Source organism: Trichechus manatus, unplaced genomic scaffold (genome assembly GCF_000243295.1).
Source record: "Trichechus manatus latirostris isolate Lorelei unplaced genomic scaffold, TriManLat1.0 scaffold00024, whole genome shotgun sequence".
NCBI lineage: Eukaryota > Metazoa > Chordata > Mammalia > Sirenia > Trichechidae > Trichechus > Trichechus manatus.
This window is the reverse complement of record NW_004443960.1, coordinates 14,692,402-14,705,201: the sequence shown is the minus strand read 5'-3', so window position 1 is coordinate 14,705,201 and position 12,800 is coordinate 14,692,402. Positions and strand designations below refer to the sequence as shown.

Here is a 12,800-nt window from a genome sequence, read left to right as displayed (position 1 = left end):
CTAAAAATCTCTTGGCTAGAGTCAACATCCTCCATGCCAACCTCCCAGGTCCTTCCATCACCCAGAAAGCGAGTCTCAACCCCTTGCTGAGGTTCACACCAAACCCAACTGACCACAGCAAATGAAAACTGCTCCCACTGCAATTTTGCAAACTAACAGCTGACTAACCATGAACAAAGTGTCAAATAAATGCTCCAAACGCTTCTGGTCACAATCAGAATAAAATCCAAACAGCTCACCCAGCCTACCAGGTGACTGTCCTGACCTCTCAGACCCCAGCTCTTAGCACACTCTTCCTCCCCCTCACTGCTCCAGCCACACCAGCACTTAAGGCCATTCCCTCCACACTGCATGACAGCTCCTGCCCCAGGGCCTTTGCACTTGCCGCCCTCTACGTATTTGCTCAGCTTGCTCCCTCACTCCTTTAGGTCTCTGCTCAAATGCGGTTTCCTCAGGGAGGTCTTCGTGATCTCTCTCATCATAAACTGCACACAACCCCAACCACTGTTCTCCATTTCCTTACCTGCTTTTGTCTTCTCAGCATTTACCATCACCTGATATATACTTAGGAATCCCTGAGTGGTGCAAACGGCTAAGGTGCTTGGCTGTAAATCGAAAGGTTGGTGGATTGAGTCCACCCAGAGGCACCTCAGAAGAAAGGCCTGGCGAAAACTCAGCCAGTGAAAGCCCTATGAAGCACAGTTCTACTCTGATACACATGGGGTCTCCGTGAGTCGGGGGTGGTTTTTGGTCTTCTGACATATATGTGGTTCCTGGGTTGTTACTGTTTGTCTCCTCCACAATAATGAATGCCTCAAGTGAGCAGGGCCAGTGCCCAACTGGTAAATGGCATGTAGTATTCACACTATTCACGGGAAGGAGGGAGGGAAAGAAGGGAAGGAAGGAGGAAGGGATGGAGGAAAAGAGAGAAGGGGGAAGAAAAGAGGGAAGGAGGAAGAGAGAAAAAGGAAGGAAGGAAGGCAGAATGGAGAGAAGGTAGGAAGCAGGGAAGGAGGGGAAAGAGAAGAGAAAGGCGAGGAACGGAGGAGAGAAGTGAGGGCAATAATGCCTGTGTCCCCTTTGATTCCACCAGTAGGAAGAGTGGCCATGGCCACCCAGCTCACTGATATTCTTCTGTTCCTACGGGACTTCCCTCAAACTGAAAGAACACACTCAGGATCTCACATTCAAATCCCTCAGGCGTGTGCTGTAAGAGAGGTAAGCAAGGTGGCACAATACATTAGGGAGTGGTGGGGAGTGTGGGGAAATAGGGCAACTTTCCTCAGCTCTGGCCGACTACTGCCGTGTGGGGTTATAGCCCTAAAGCTGCCAGAACTTCTCGTTTTCTGGAAAATCTGGACAGTTAGAATTTATGGAAAATTTCTGGATTTTCTAAATGCTGGCTCACATTTTCTAAAATCACCATGCCTACCAAACAAGATACACCAATTGTCCTGCAAGACACAGCAGTTTGCAACTATGGAGCAGATTCTCTCTGTCAACCCCATAGGCACATCTAGGACTCAGTTTTCGTATGTGTAAAGTGGGGAAATTTGGGGAGGATGAAATGAGATCCCGAACGCATGATACTGGCTCAGAACGAGTATCTAATGAATGTTAGCTAGCACTGTGCAATATTTCTCTTCTCTCACACACACACAGAGTCTCTCTCTCACTCGAGGACATGTGTTTCGTGGTCACACTTACAGGGTCGTTGACAGTTTCAGAGAACAGGGGCGAGCGGTCTGAGAAACAGGACAACACAAGCTGAACCAGCACGAGGGAAAAGTAAATGTAGAAAGTGACATCGCGAAACACGTCAACTTGAGCATCCTAAACGTGAGAGAAAGAAAGAGAAGGAAAAAGTCACTTTCTGGAGGCAGCTTGCAGACGCCGGGAGAGGAGAATACAGAAGTGTCAGTGACAAGCTTTCTCTCGCCATCCCACCTCCCCTGGGAAGAAAGGCACTCATACCATGGTGGGGTCCCCTCGGCTCACCACCACCTGGTGAGGGAGCCCAGCAAGGTGAGAGGAAGCCTGGGTCTGGGAGTGAAACAGACTCAAGTTCAAAGTCTAGCTCTGCTCTTACTGCCTGTGGGACCTTCTCAACTTACTTAATTGCTCTGTGCCTCAGTTTCCTCATCTAAAAAGAGACATATCTCATAGACCAGTGGTTCTGAACCAGGGGCAATTCTGCCTCCTAGGGGACATCTGGCAGTATCTGGAGACATTTTTGCTTGTCACAACTGTGGGGGTAGAGGGGATGCTACTAGCATCTAGAGGGTAGAGACCAGGGATGCTGCTAAACATCCAACAATATTCAGGACAGATTCTCACAACAAAGAACCATGCAGCCCAAAATGTCAATAGTGCCTGACTGCAAAACCTTCTGAGAATAACTGTAAGAAGTCAATGAAGTTATTCATAAAAACACCCAGCCCCCTGCCTGGTACTCTGTAAACACGAGCTCAATAAATGTTACCTGCCACCACTGTTAAAGGGGCGACTGAGAAACGTCTGTGCTGTAGACTACAAGCACTCAATAAACGCTCAGTTTCTTTGCCTTGCTTTGCCTCCTGACTTAGCACAAAGATGGCAGGGAACAATAGAAGGACTGATTCTAAAAGTGCACACTCTTCAAAACTACCAGGAGCAGCACATGGCAGCCAATGTAAACAAGGTCTCCAGCCAGAGAAGCAGCTGATGGCACAAAGGTGACATGGGGACAAATCTAGTGTCCCTGGGGGAACAGTCACTCCATAAACACCATTCCCACAGGGCTCCGTTCCAGACTGAAGATATCTGGAGCAACTCACCTTGCTGTTTACTGCTGACAACGGTTCAAAATATGGTACAGCTTTGCCCCACAGCTCCTCAAAGGACCCAACGGGCCGTCGGAGCTACACAGACAAGTGGGGCCCTGAGGAAAGAAGGTTCTAGAACAAAGGCTGGAACTGCCTTCCTGAGGATCTGGTGGTACAGGAAAATTCCCAGGGAGGAAACCAGGCCCATGTGGTATCCATCCCTTGGTTCCCACAGCAACACATGATTTCTGCATGCGGGAAAAGGAACAAGCATCTCTCCCAAGGGTCTCTGAAGGGAGATGCGGAATGGGACCGTCACTTACCTCTTTTAAGGCAGCCATGATTCGGGATCTCAAGATGGCAGCAGCACACAGTAGGGCTACAAGCCAAAAAGTGAGCATGATCCCTGAGGACTGGACTCCCTTTCTTCTCTCAAGCTGAATTAAGAAGGTAGCAAGCAGCTGGAAGAGAGAAGCAACAAGAGTCATTAAGAGAAGGCCAGAAACCCAAAGCCCCCACAGTCCCAGGGGCCTTCCTGGTGCCAAGACCTGCCCTTGGAAGCTCCGCCCGCCTAGCTGGGTGACCCAGGGCAAGTCACAGAATCTGTCTGAGCCTCCACTGAAAAACAGTGGTGATACTACTAGCTCAGGAGTTGCAGGAATTTAATGAGACCATGCGCAGATCTGGGAAAAGATGAAAAAGTCGGGAGAAAGCTCAGGTTAGCACAGGGATCGGCACGTTTTTTCTTAAAGTAGCAGAGAGAAAATATAGGCTTTGCAGGTCATACAGTCTCTGTTGCAACTGCTCAACTCTACCCCTGCAGTGGGAAAGCAGTCATAGATAGTATGTGAATGAATGGGCGTGGCTGTGTTCCAATAAAACTTTATTTACAAAAATAGGCAACCCGGCTGGCCACTAGGCAGCAGTTTACCCACCCTTGATTTAGAGCTAGAAAGATCAGGGTTCAAATCCCAGGCACGACAATTACTGGTTATTCTCATCTGGGCAACAGCCCTAATTGCTCTCATTTATTGAGCACCTGCTACACCTGCCATGTAACAATCATTTTACATGCACTAACTCGTGCAATACCCTACCATAAGGGGAAACCGTTATGAGCCCCCTCTTCACAGAAATGAAGGTTCATAGAGAGAATTTAATCTACCTAAGGTCACACGTTTCATCTTAAAGGCATATATTAGAATAGTGATAGAGGGATTTTTAATGCATCCCTGACACTTGGGGCTAATTACTTCCATTTTACACATGATGTAATAATCAAGGAGAGAAAACAGACAATAAAACTGCTTTTCCTTGAAAGAAGAAAACATCACAGCCACAGCCCAGACAGGCAGAACTGCCTTCATGAGGCAAAGAGCCAATGCTGGTCCCAGGCCAGACACCTGGGAAGCTGCAGGTCATTCCCGGCCCTCCCTCACTCCCCAGAGGCTCCAGCCAGAAATCTACCTGACCCTCTGTCTTCTTCATCCTCCTCTGTTCGTCCTCCTCAGCATGGCCCACCTCTCTCACTCCCCACATCTAAGCCATTGGCAACTCCTCCACAGAACTGAACACTAAAAAAAGGTGAATTTTCCTGTATGTAAATTAAACCTCAAGTGAAAATGTAAGTGTATACAATAAAATCTTCACACATAAACGTATGTATGTGTGTATATCACAGGCACTTACCAGGAGTCGGAATCGACTCGATGGCAATTAGTTTAGGAGTCCCTGGGTGTTACAAACAGGTGGTGCAAACGCACTTCACTTCTAACCGAGAGGTTGAGGGTTCGAGTCTACCCAGGAGTGCCTTGGAAGAAAGGCCTTGCCATCTACTTTGCTAAGATATGAATACAACGCAATCCCAATCAAAATTCCAACAGCCTTCTTTAGAGAAATGGAAAAATCAACCCTCAATTTTATATGGAATGGCAAGAGGCCCCAAATAGCTAAAGCCATGTTGAAAGAGAAGAACAAAGTAGGAGGACTCACACTTCCTGATTTTAAAATATATTATACAGCTACAGTAATCAAAATAGCCTGGTACTGGTATAACAATAGACATATAGACCAATGGAATAGAACTGAAAGTCCAGAAATAAACCCACACATCTATGGTCAACTGATTTTTGACAAGGGTGCTAAGTTGATGGGGAAAGAAGAGTCTCTTCAATAAATGGTGTTGGGATATTAAATTTTCACACACAGAAAAATGAAACAGGATCCATGACTCACACCATACACAAAAACAAATTCAAAATATATTAAAGACCTAAATGTGAAAACTAAAACCATAAAATTCTCAGAAGAAAATGTAGAGGCAAGGCTGCTGGGCCTAGCTTTTAACAATGGATTACCTAATACAATAACAAAAGCACAAACAGCGAAAGACAAAATAAATAAATAGAACCACACAAAAATTAAAAACTTTTGTTCCAAAAGACTTTACCAAGAAGTGGAAAGACAAGCTACTGACTGGAAGAATATCTTCAGAAACCATATATTTAATAAGAATCTAATAACCAAAATATATATAAAACTTCGACAAGTTAACAAAAAGATAAATAACCCAATCATAAAATGGGCAAAGAACTTGAATAGGCTTTTCACCAAAGAGGACATTCAAGGCCACCAAATATGTGAAAAGATGCTATCGTTAGCCATCAGAGATGCAAATCAAAACCACAATGAGATACCATTTCACTCCCACTAGGATGGGTATGGAAAAAAAAACAAAACAGAAAATAGTAAATGTTGGTGAGGATATGGGGAAATTGGAACCCTTATCCATTGCTGGTGGGAATGCAAAATAGCACAGCCATTGTAAAAAACAGTGCCGCTGTTCCTCAAAAAACTAAAAATAGAACCACCAGCAATTCCACTCCTAGGTATACACTCAATAAACTTGAAAGCAGAGATGCACACTGATACTTGTACACCATGTTCACTGCAGCACTATTCACAATAGCCAAAAGGTGGAAACAACCTGAATGTCTATCAACAGACAATGAATAAACAAAATTTGGTACATACAAACAATGGAATACTACTCAGCCAGTAGGAGAAATTAAGTCTTGATACATGCTACAATATGGATGGAGCTGGAAGACATTATGCTGAGTGAAATAAGTCAATCACAAAAGGACAAACATTGTATAACCTCACTTCCATAAAAAGACAAAACCAGGCAAATGTATAGAGACCAAAGTTTATTAGTGGTTACCAGGGGCAGCAGGGGGATGAAAGGGGGGTTATTATTTATGGAATATATGGAATATTGACTGTCGCTTTACAGCGATGGAAAAATCACATTGATTAAGGGTAGGGCTGCACAGCTGATTAACGTAATTGCTCTCAATAAGTTGTACATCTATAAAAAGTTGAATTGGCAAACGTATGATAGATATATTTACAACAATGACAACAACAAAAAAAGTAGCTGCTGAGGCTGATTATGTACAACCAAACACCTCATGGGATTTGGTTCCTTGATTTGGTGGTTTATGGTCATGGTTTCATGGGACATCCTGGTTAATTGGCCTAATAGCATGTTTAGCACCTCTGTTCCACCTCCTAGTTCGCTGTGTAATGTCTGGGGTCTAAAAGCTTGCAAGCAGCCATCCAAGGTACAACCACTGGTCTCTATTCACTTTGGAGCAACAGAAGAAGTAGAGTCAGGTACAGGAGGAGGAAATGGAACGTGTGGGTAAGCGCCTCCATGAACAACTGCCCCCACTGCCATGAGACCAGAAAAACTGGACGGTGCCCAGCTACCACTCCTGAACATTTTGATCAAAGATTCTACAGAAGAATCCTAATCAAAATTCTCAAATTCTCATGGACTCCAGACTTTCTGGAGTCATCGAGACTGGATGAACTCCTGAAACTATTGCCCTGAGATAATCTTTAAACCTTAAACTAAAAATATCCCCTAAAGTCTTCTTCAAACCAAACAATAGTTTAGCTTAGCAATTGAAGCAAGTCTGCCTAAAACAGTGTGTTCTTTTAAGACCTGTCTCTATGGAATCAAACTGACAACAGCAACTCGAAAGATTGGACAGGTAGTTTAGAGGGCAGTGAGTTTATGTTAGAGGAGGAAGAACAACTCAGAAAAGGCGGGTGAGAATGGCTGCACAACTCGAAGAATGGAGTCAATGTCACTGAATTGTACATGTAGAAATTGTTGAATGGGTGTATGTTCTTCTGTGTATATTCTCAATTAAAAATAACAAAAATAAAACAAATTATTAAAAAAAAAAAAAAAAGACCTATGGAGCACAGTTCTACCCTGACACACGTGAGGCCACCCTGAGTCAGAATTAACTCAATGGCAACTGGATTTTTACTGACTTATGAGCTACTCTGGCCAAAAGCAGTCCACGTTTACACTCTCTACCAAAAAATAGAGCCCAAGACCTTCAGGCCAGCAAAGCAAGACCCCTTATTTACCCACTCTCTCAACATACTTATGTAGTACTTGCTGTATACCAGGCACAGTCCAGGCTCTGGGGACAAAAAGAGGGACAAACCCAACACGAAGGTTAAAGCCGACCAGGAGAGTCAGGTGTTAAGCAAACAGCCACACAAACAAAGAGAGTGTAGCAGTGGTTAAGAAAGAGCACAAAAGCAGCAGCCAGACGGCCTGGGTTTAACTCTAGCTCTGTTGCCTTACTGGCTGTGTGACCCTGGGCCAATTCCTTCACTTCTCTGTGCCTCAATTTGCTTATCTAGAAAATGAGGCTAATAAGCAAACATACTTTATCTAACTGATGTGAAGATTAACTGAGTTAATACATAAGGTGTGTAGGGCAGTGCTACACATGTTGGCTCCCAGGATGCACAGTCCAATCTGGCTCCAACATGTCTTTCCCAGCCCATCTTCTATCACATCTACCAATGCCCCACTATGTGTTCTCGCTTCACAGAACTGCTTGTCCTCCTCCTTCTCAGACGTACCCTTTGAGCCTTCAAGGCCTCCATGAACAAACTGTTCTCTCTGCTCGGAACATCCTGCCCAAAACTCACTCCCATCTCCTTCAGCAACACTAGAGGCCTACACTCGGCAAGAACTTTCCAGGCTTCTCAGGGGGCCCATATGTGGAAACAGCCCTTGATTCAGAGCACTCCATGCTGTGATCATAGCTCAGAGGCTGCAGAACACAGGGCCTAAAAACTTGGCCTCTGGAGTGTACCCCTCACTAGGCCATGTATTAGCTGTGTGACCCTGAGCAGGACACTTAACCTCTCTGTCCTCAGTCTCCTCAGCTGTAAAATGGGACAACAAAGCCATCACACCTCACAGGATTGTTTTGCAACTTAGACGGATTAAGACATATAAAACACCAAGAACAGTGGCCAACACATAGTAAGCACGTGCTATATGTCAGCTGTAATTAATAAACTACTTTCCCTGTCCGTATCTCCCACTCAATTGTGGATCCCATGGGCAGGGCAGTTTCCTGTTCATCTTGACAGCCCCACTCCCTATGCCAGAGCCTGAAAACTCAAGAGACCACTAGGTTGCAGACAGTTAAGATAAAGGTAGCCAGGGAAAGAAGAGAGTACAGTGACCACAATGAAAAATGGCATCTGCCATTCAGTCTCAGTGTCAGGAGGGCAACAGGGCAGGGTGGGGATTATGGCGAACTGGACGGCACACCCCCCATTTAAAAATCACAGCCACCTCTCAGTTCCAGCTGACTGTTGCCATGAAAAACTATGAGTTCAGTGTTGCCAGTTCCCCAAGTTTTCCAAGAGAAGCTAGATTTCTGGATTTCGGCTGTAAGATCTTCTCATTTCTAAATGCCAGCCACTACTTTTGGTCTCCACATGCCTGGCAGAGAGTTGAAGGCTTCACACCCAGCTCACACTTACCATGGTAATGCCCAAGAGGGTTGGACTGACCAGAAGCACTGGGGCCAGGAACACACCCCGACTTCTTTCCCAGAAAGAGTAGAAGAGGTCTGCCCAGCAGACAATCCACAGCACAAACCCCAAGGCCTGGAAGAGAAGCACATGCATGTCTTACCAATGACAGCATTGAAATCCCTTGCTTAATTCCAGGGCCCCAGTTTCTATCTACCATATTATTATTCTGCCTTCTAGATAAAGAAACTTAGGGCCAATAAAAACCTGTTGCCATCAAGTCAATTGTCGACTCATAGCGACCCTATAGGATGGAGGAGAACTGCCAACAGAGGTGGAGTAAAAGATCAGTTTTCATCAACTACCATACATACCCACCCAGGAACAAACACCCCCACCATGATGAAAATCCCAAGGGACTTACAGTTTTGGCTTTGTTGAGATGTGTCATCTGAATGTAGCCCTGGTCATGTCGGGAGAGATGGAGGAAGTAGAAGGGGAAGCAGGCACAGAGGTAAAAACAAGGCGCCCACATGAGAACGGTGTTCTGAAAGCACTTGGTGAAGTCAGGGTTGCTGGTGTACCACGTGATGTTCCAGTCCTGTGGATACAAACAGGCTCCGGTCAACAGGGCACGACAAGGAGAGACAGCAGGTCATGCGGAGTTCAAAAGTAGCTAAAACAGGATTTCAAAAAACAGAAAAGACCCCTCATCCGAGGGCTTCTCAGGCTGAACACGCAAATTCATAAAAGATCTGTAGCTAAAAAGACTCAAGACACAAGTAACGAGAAATAAAGGTACGTCTCCTTTCACCTAACAGGCAAGTTTCCAGGGCCTGTGGCAAGTCCCATTTTTGTATGGATGATGGAGACTGCCACTTAAAGGAACTGTGAATGTTATTCATCTGTAAACTAAAGAATTCTTTAGTCATATGAATCATCCCTACTTTACTGTCGTATGAAGAGAAAGCTTTCTCATCTTCTTCATCACCACCACCACCATTACTACAATCAGCAGCACCACCACCATCGCCATCACCACGATCATCACCATCGTCAACACTACCACCTACCTCCATCACTGCCACCACTACCACCAGGAGCATGGATAGCACCCAAATTGCAATTCCCATGTGCCAAGCCCTATTCTAAGTGCTTTATATCAATTATCACCTTAAATTCTAATAAATAAGTACTTTTATCATCCCATTTTCCATGGAGAAGTTAAATGATTTGTCTGGTATCACAAAGCTGGTAAGATCTGGAGCTGAGGCAATCTGGTTCTCAAGATCCTGAATTGAACCACTAAGCAATCCAGCCTAAGAATTTTCTTTTTTTTTTTTTTTAAATTTTTTTAAAAAAATCCATACCTGTGAAATAGACAGATACAACATTACATAAGTAGATGAGATACATCTGCCCAAGAATAAACGTCAACCAGCTGGTTAGAGTTTATAACAGAGAATTTAACTCCAGGTCTGATTTGACCACTGACCAGTTACTCAACTTCGCGAAAATTTATTGCCCTTTCTCAGGGTCTCAATTCTCTATCTTCTAACATGAATACAGTGAATAAAGTCAGAGATCAGAAACAAATGAATGTGGCCCACAGATGGCTTGCGGCTGTTATTTTAGACCATGCCTTTTTTTTTTTTTTTTAAAGATTCACCTTGAACATTTAAAATTAGGAGATTCCATATAAAAATTTGGATTTCTGGCTTCTCTTGAAAAATCTAAAGAACTGGCAGTGCTGGATCTATATTCCCACTTCACAACCATCAGCAGGAGCTGGGTGGTAGCCAGTCATTGGACAAGGCTCATGTGTTCCAGTTGGCCACAGTCCCCACCCAGCCCACTTTTCTCCCTTTCCACCACTGGACTAAGCACCCTGCAAATATCTATAACTCTAATAGCCTTCCTACAATCAGATAAATGAGATCAACAAGGAACCCCAAGGAACCTGGAATCCCACAACTCCATACTTTAAAGCCACATCAAAGAAAGTTAAGAAGAGGAAGTCCTGGGAACAAGCAGATCATTTTGCTTAAAAGAAAATAGTTGGCCAATTTGATCAAAACATACATTCCAAGCAACAAGAAATCTAAGTATAACCAATTACCTAAATTGGTTCTTCAGAGGTTAAGTATTAATTATTTTGTGATACAAATGGTTGTCTTTCCAGAACCAAGAACAAGGGATCATTGAAAAGTAAACTTTAAAAGGCCAACACATACAAAGGCATTTAGCTAGAAAACTTCGAGACACAAAGAAACCTTAAAAAGGACAAAGTTCATGCCTTTGTGGACTTGGGTATTTGGAAGACAGGCTGGCAAAAATTTGATCATGGAGAGGAATGATATATATGAAGGACTAATTATTTTAACTGGTTTCACACCACATACAATTCTTGAGATGATAGTTCAGAAAAGGGATTAAACTGTGAGTCGTTATCCTATACAGAACACTTTCTGAGCAGTTGCCAAAAAAGCTCATTCCAAAGGAATCTGCCCTTGCAGTAAGAAAACAAGGCTGAGACTTAATATATGCAGACATGTATACAAGAAACACAGTTTACATGTGAGACATCTCAGTAACCGATCCTAGCCCCAATTATTCCTCCATGGACTACTGCAATAGCTTCCCTGCCTCCAGCCCCTCCTGGTCCCACTCAGTCCTCCCTACTGCAGCCAGATTCCATACATATATCCATCTGTCCATCCATTCATCATTCACACATCCACACATTTACCATGCACCCATTAATGCACCAATCCACCCATCCACCCACCCACCCATCAATCATCTGCTCATCCATCATCCACCCATCAATGTACCAATCAATCCATCCACCCACCCAATCAATCCATTCATGCAGTCATTCATTCATCCATGTCTCTCTGTATTAGATTATTTTTAATAGGTAATACATATTTGTGATATGATTTCTTCAAACTAACAAAAGGGTATCCAGTGAAAAATGTCTCTCCCCTCCCTGAATTTGCAGCCTCCTCAACCCCACCTCACAGTTACACCATTACTAGCTTCTTGTATATTCTTCTACACATATTCCAAATACTACATATCTACTTTATTTCCTTAATTAGTACCACAACACATATATTGTCTATTGTGTACCTTGCTTTTTTTACTCAACAACTAATACTGGAGACTGATTTTTATCAGTAATGTAGACCTGCTTTATGTTCTTTATATTTTACCTATTGTGAACAATGGAGTAGAAGTGACAAGTCTCCTACCCATCCCAACCCCTAGGCCCCCAGATCCCCTCCCTTGAAGCAGGTTTCTTGTGCATCTTTCCAGAAAATAATTTATGCCTAAACAACAAAATAAATACATATGTTCCCTTCTGTTATCAAATGGAAAAACAGATGCTCTACACATTATTCTGCACCTTGTTGTTTTCTCTTCATAATAGATATTAAGGGTCAGCCTACACTGCACATGAAGAGCTTCCTCATTCTTTGTTACAGCTGCACTCTATTCCACTGCATGGATGGACTTCCATTTATTTAATCAATCCACTGTTGATCTGACATTTGGGTTGCCCTTATAAACAAACAATGTGCCAGTGAATAATAACCTTGTAGATACCCCATTTTACACACAAGGGAGTATATCTGCAAGATAACTTTCAAGAGGTGGACCTGCTGGGCCAAAGAAGGTATGCATTTAAAAAGTAGATAGACATTGCCCTCCAACAGGTAACATCAATTCATACTCCACCTACCAATGTCGGGTAGCAACTGCTTCCCAAACCACAGTGTATTACAAGCTTTTGATCTTTGCCAATCTGATAAATAGAATACAGCTCACGGTAGTTTAACTTCCTTCTGTTTATTATGAGTGAGACCGAGGATCTTTTCCCTTGTGTTTAAAAGCCAGCCAGGTTCTCCTGCTCAGAGGAAACTTCATAGACTTAAATATTTGCATTAATAAATGGGACATGGGGACCATGGTCTCGGGGAACATCTAGCTCAATTGGCATAACACAGTTTATAAAGAAAATGTTCTACATTCTACCTTGGTAAGTAGTGTCTGGGGTCTTAAAAGCCTGTGAGCAGCCATCTAAGATACTCCACTGGTCTCATCCCTTCAGGAGCAAGGGAGAAT

General features: G+C 43.6%; 1 protein-coding gene across 1 annotated transcript in view; it reads right to left on the bottom strand.

Annotated features, from left to right (window-relative positions):
- Nucleotides 1–12,800, bottom strand: part of ABCC1 (ATP binding cassette subfamily C member 1 (ABCC1 blood group)) — a 167,879-nt gene that overhangs the window by 101,145 nt on the left and 53,934 nt on the right. The window contains exons 2-5 of the mRNA XM_004373287.3: nt 9,094–9,270; nt 8,679–8,804; nt 3,128–3,265; nt 1,708–1,833 (exon numbers count right to left, since the gene is read on the bottom strand). Coding sequence (XP_004373344.1) covers nt 1,708–1,833; nt 3,128–3,265; nt 8,679–8,804; nt 9,094–9,204 — 501 coding nt within the window. The 5' untranslated portion in view covers nt 9,205–9,270. The remainder of the gene's footprint in view (nt 1–1,707; nt 1,834–3,127; nt 3,266–8,678; nt 8,805–9,093; nt 9,271–12,800) is intronic.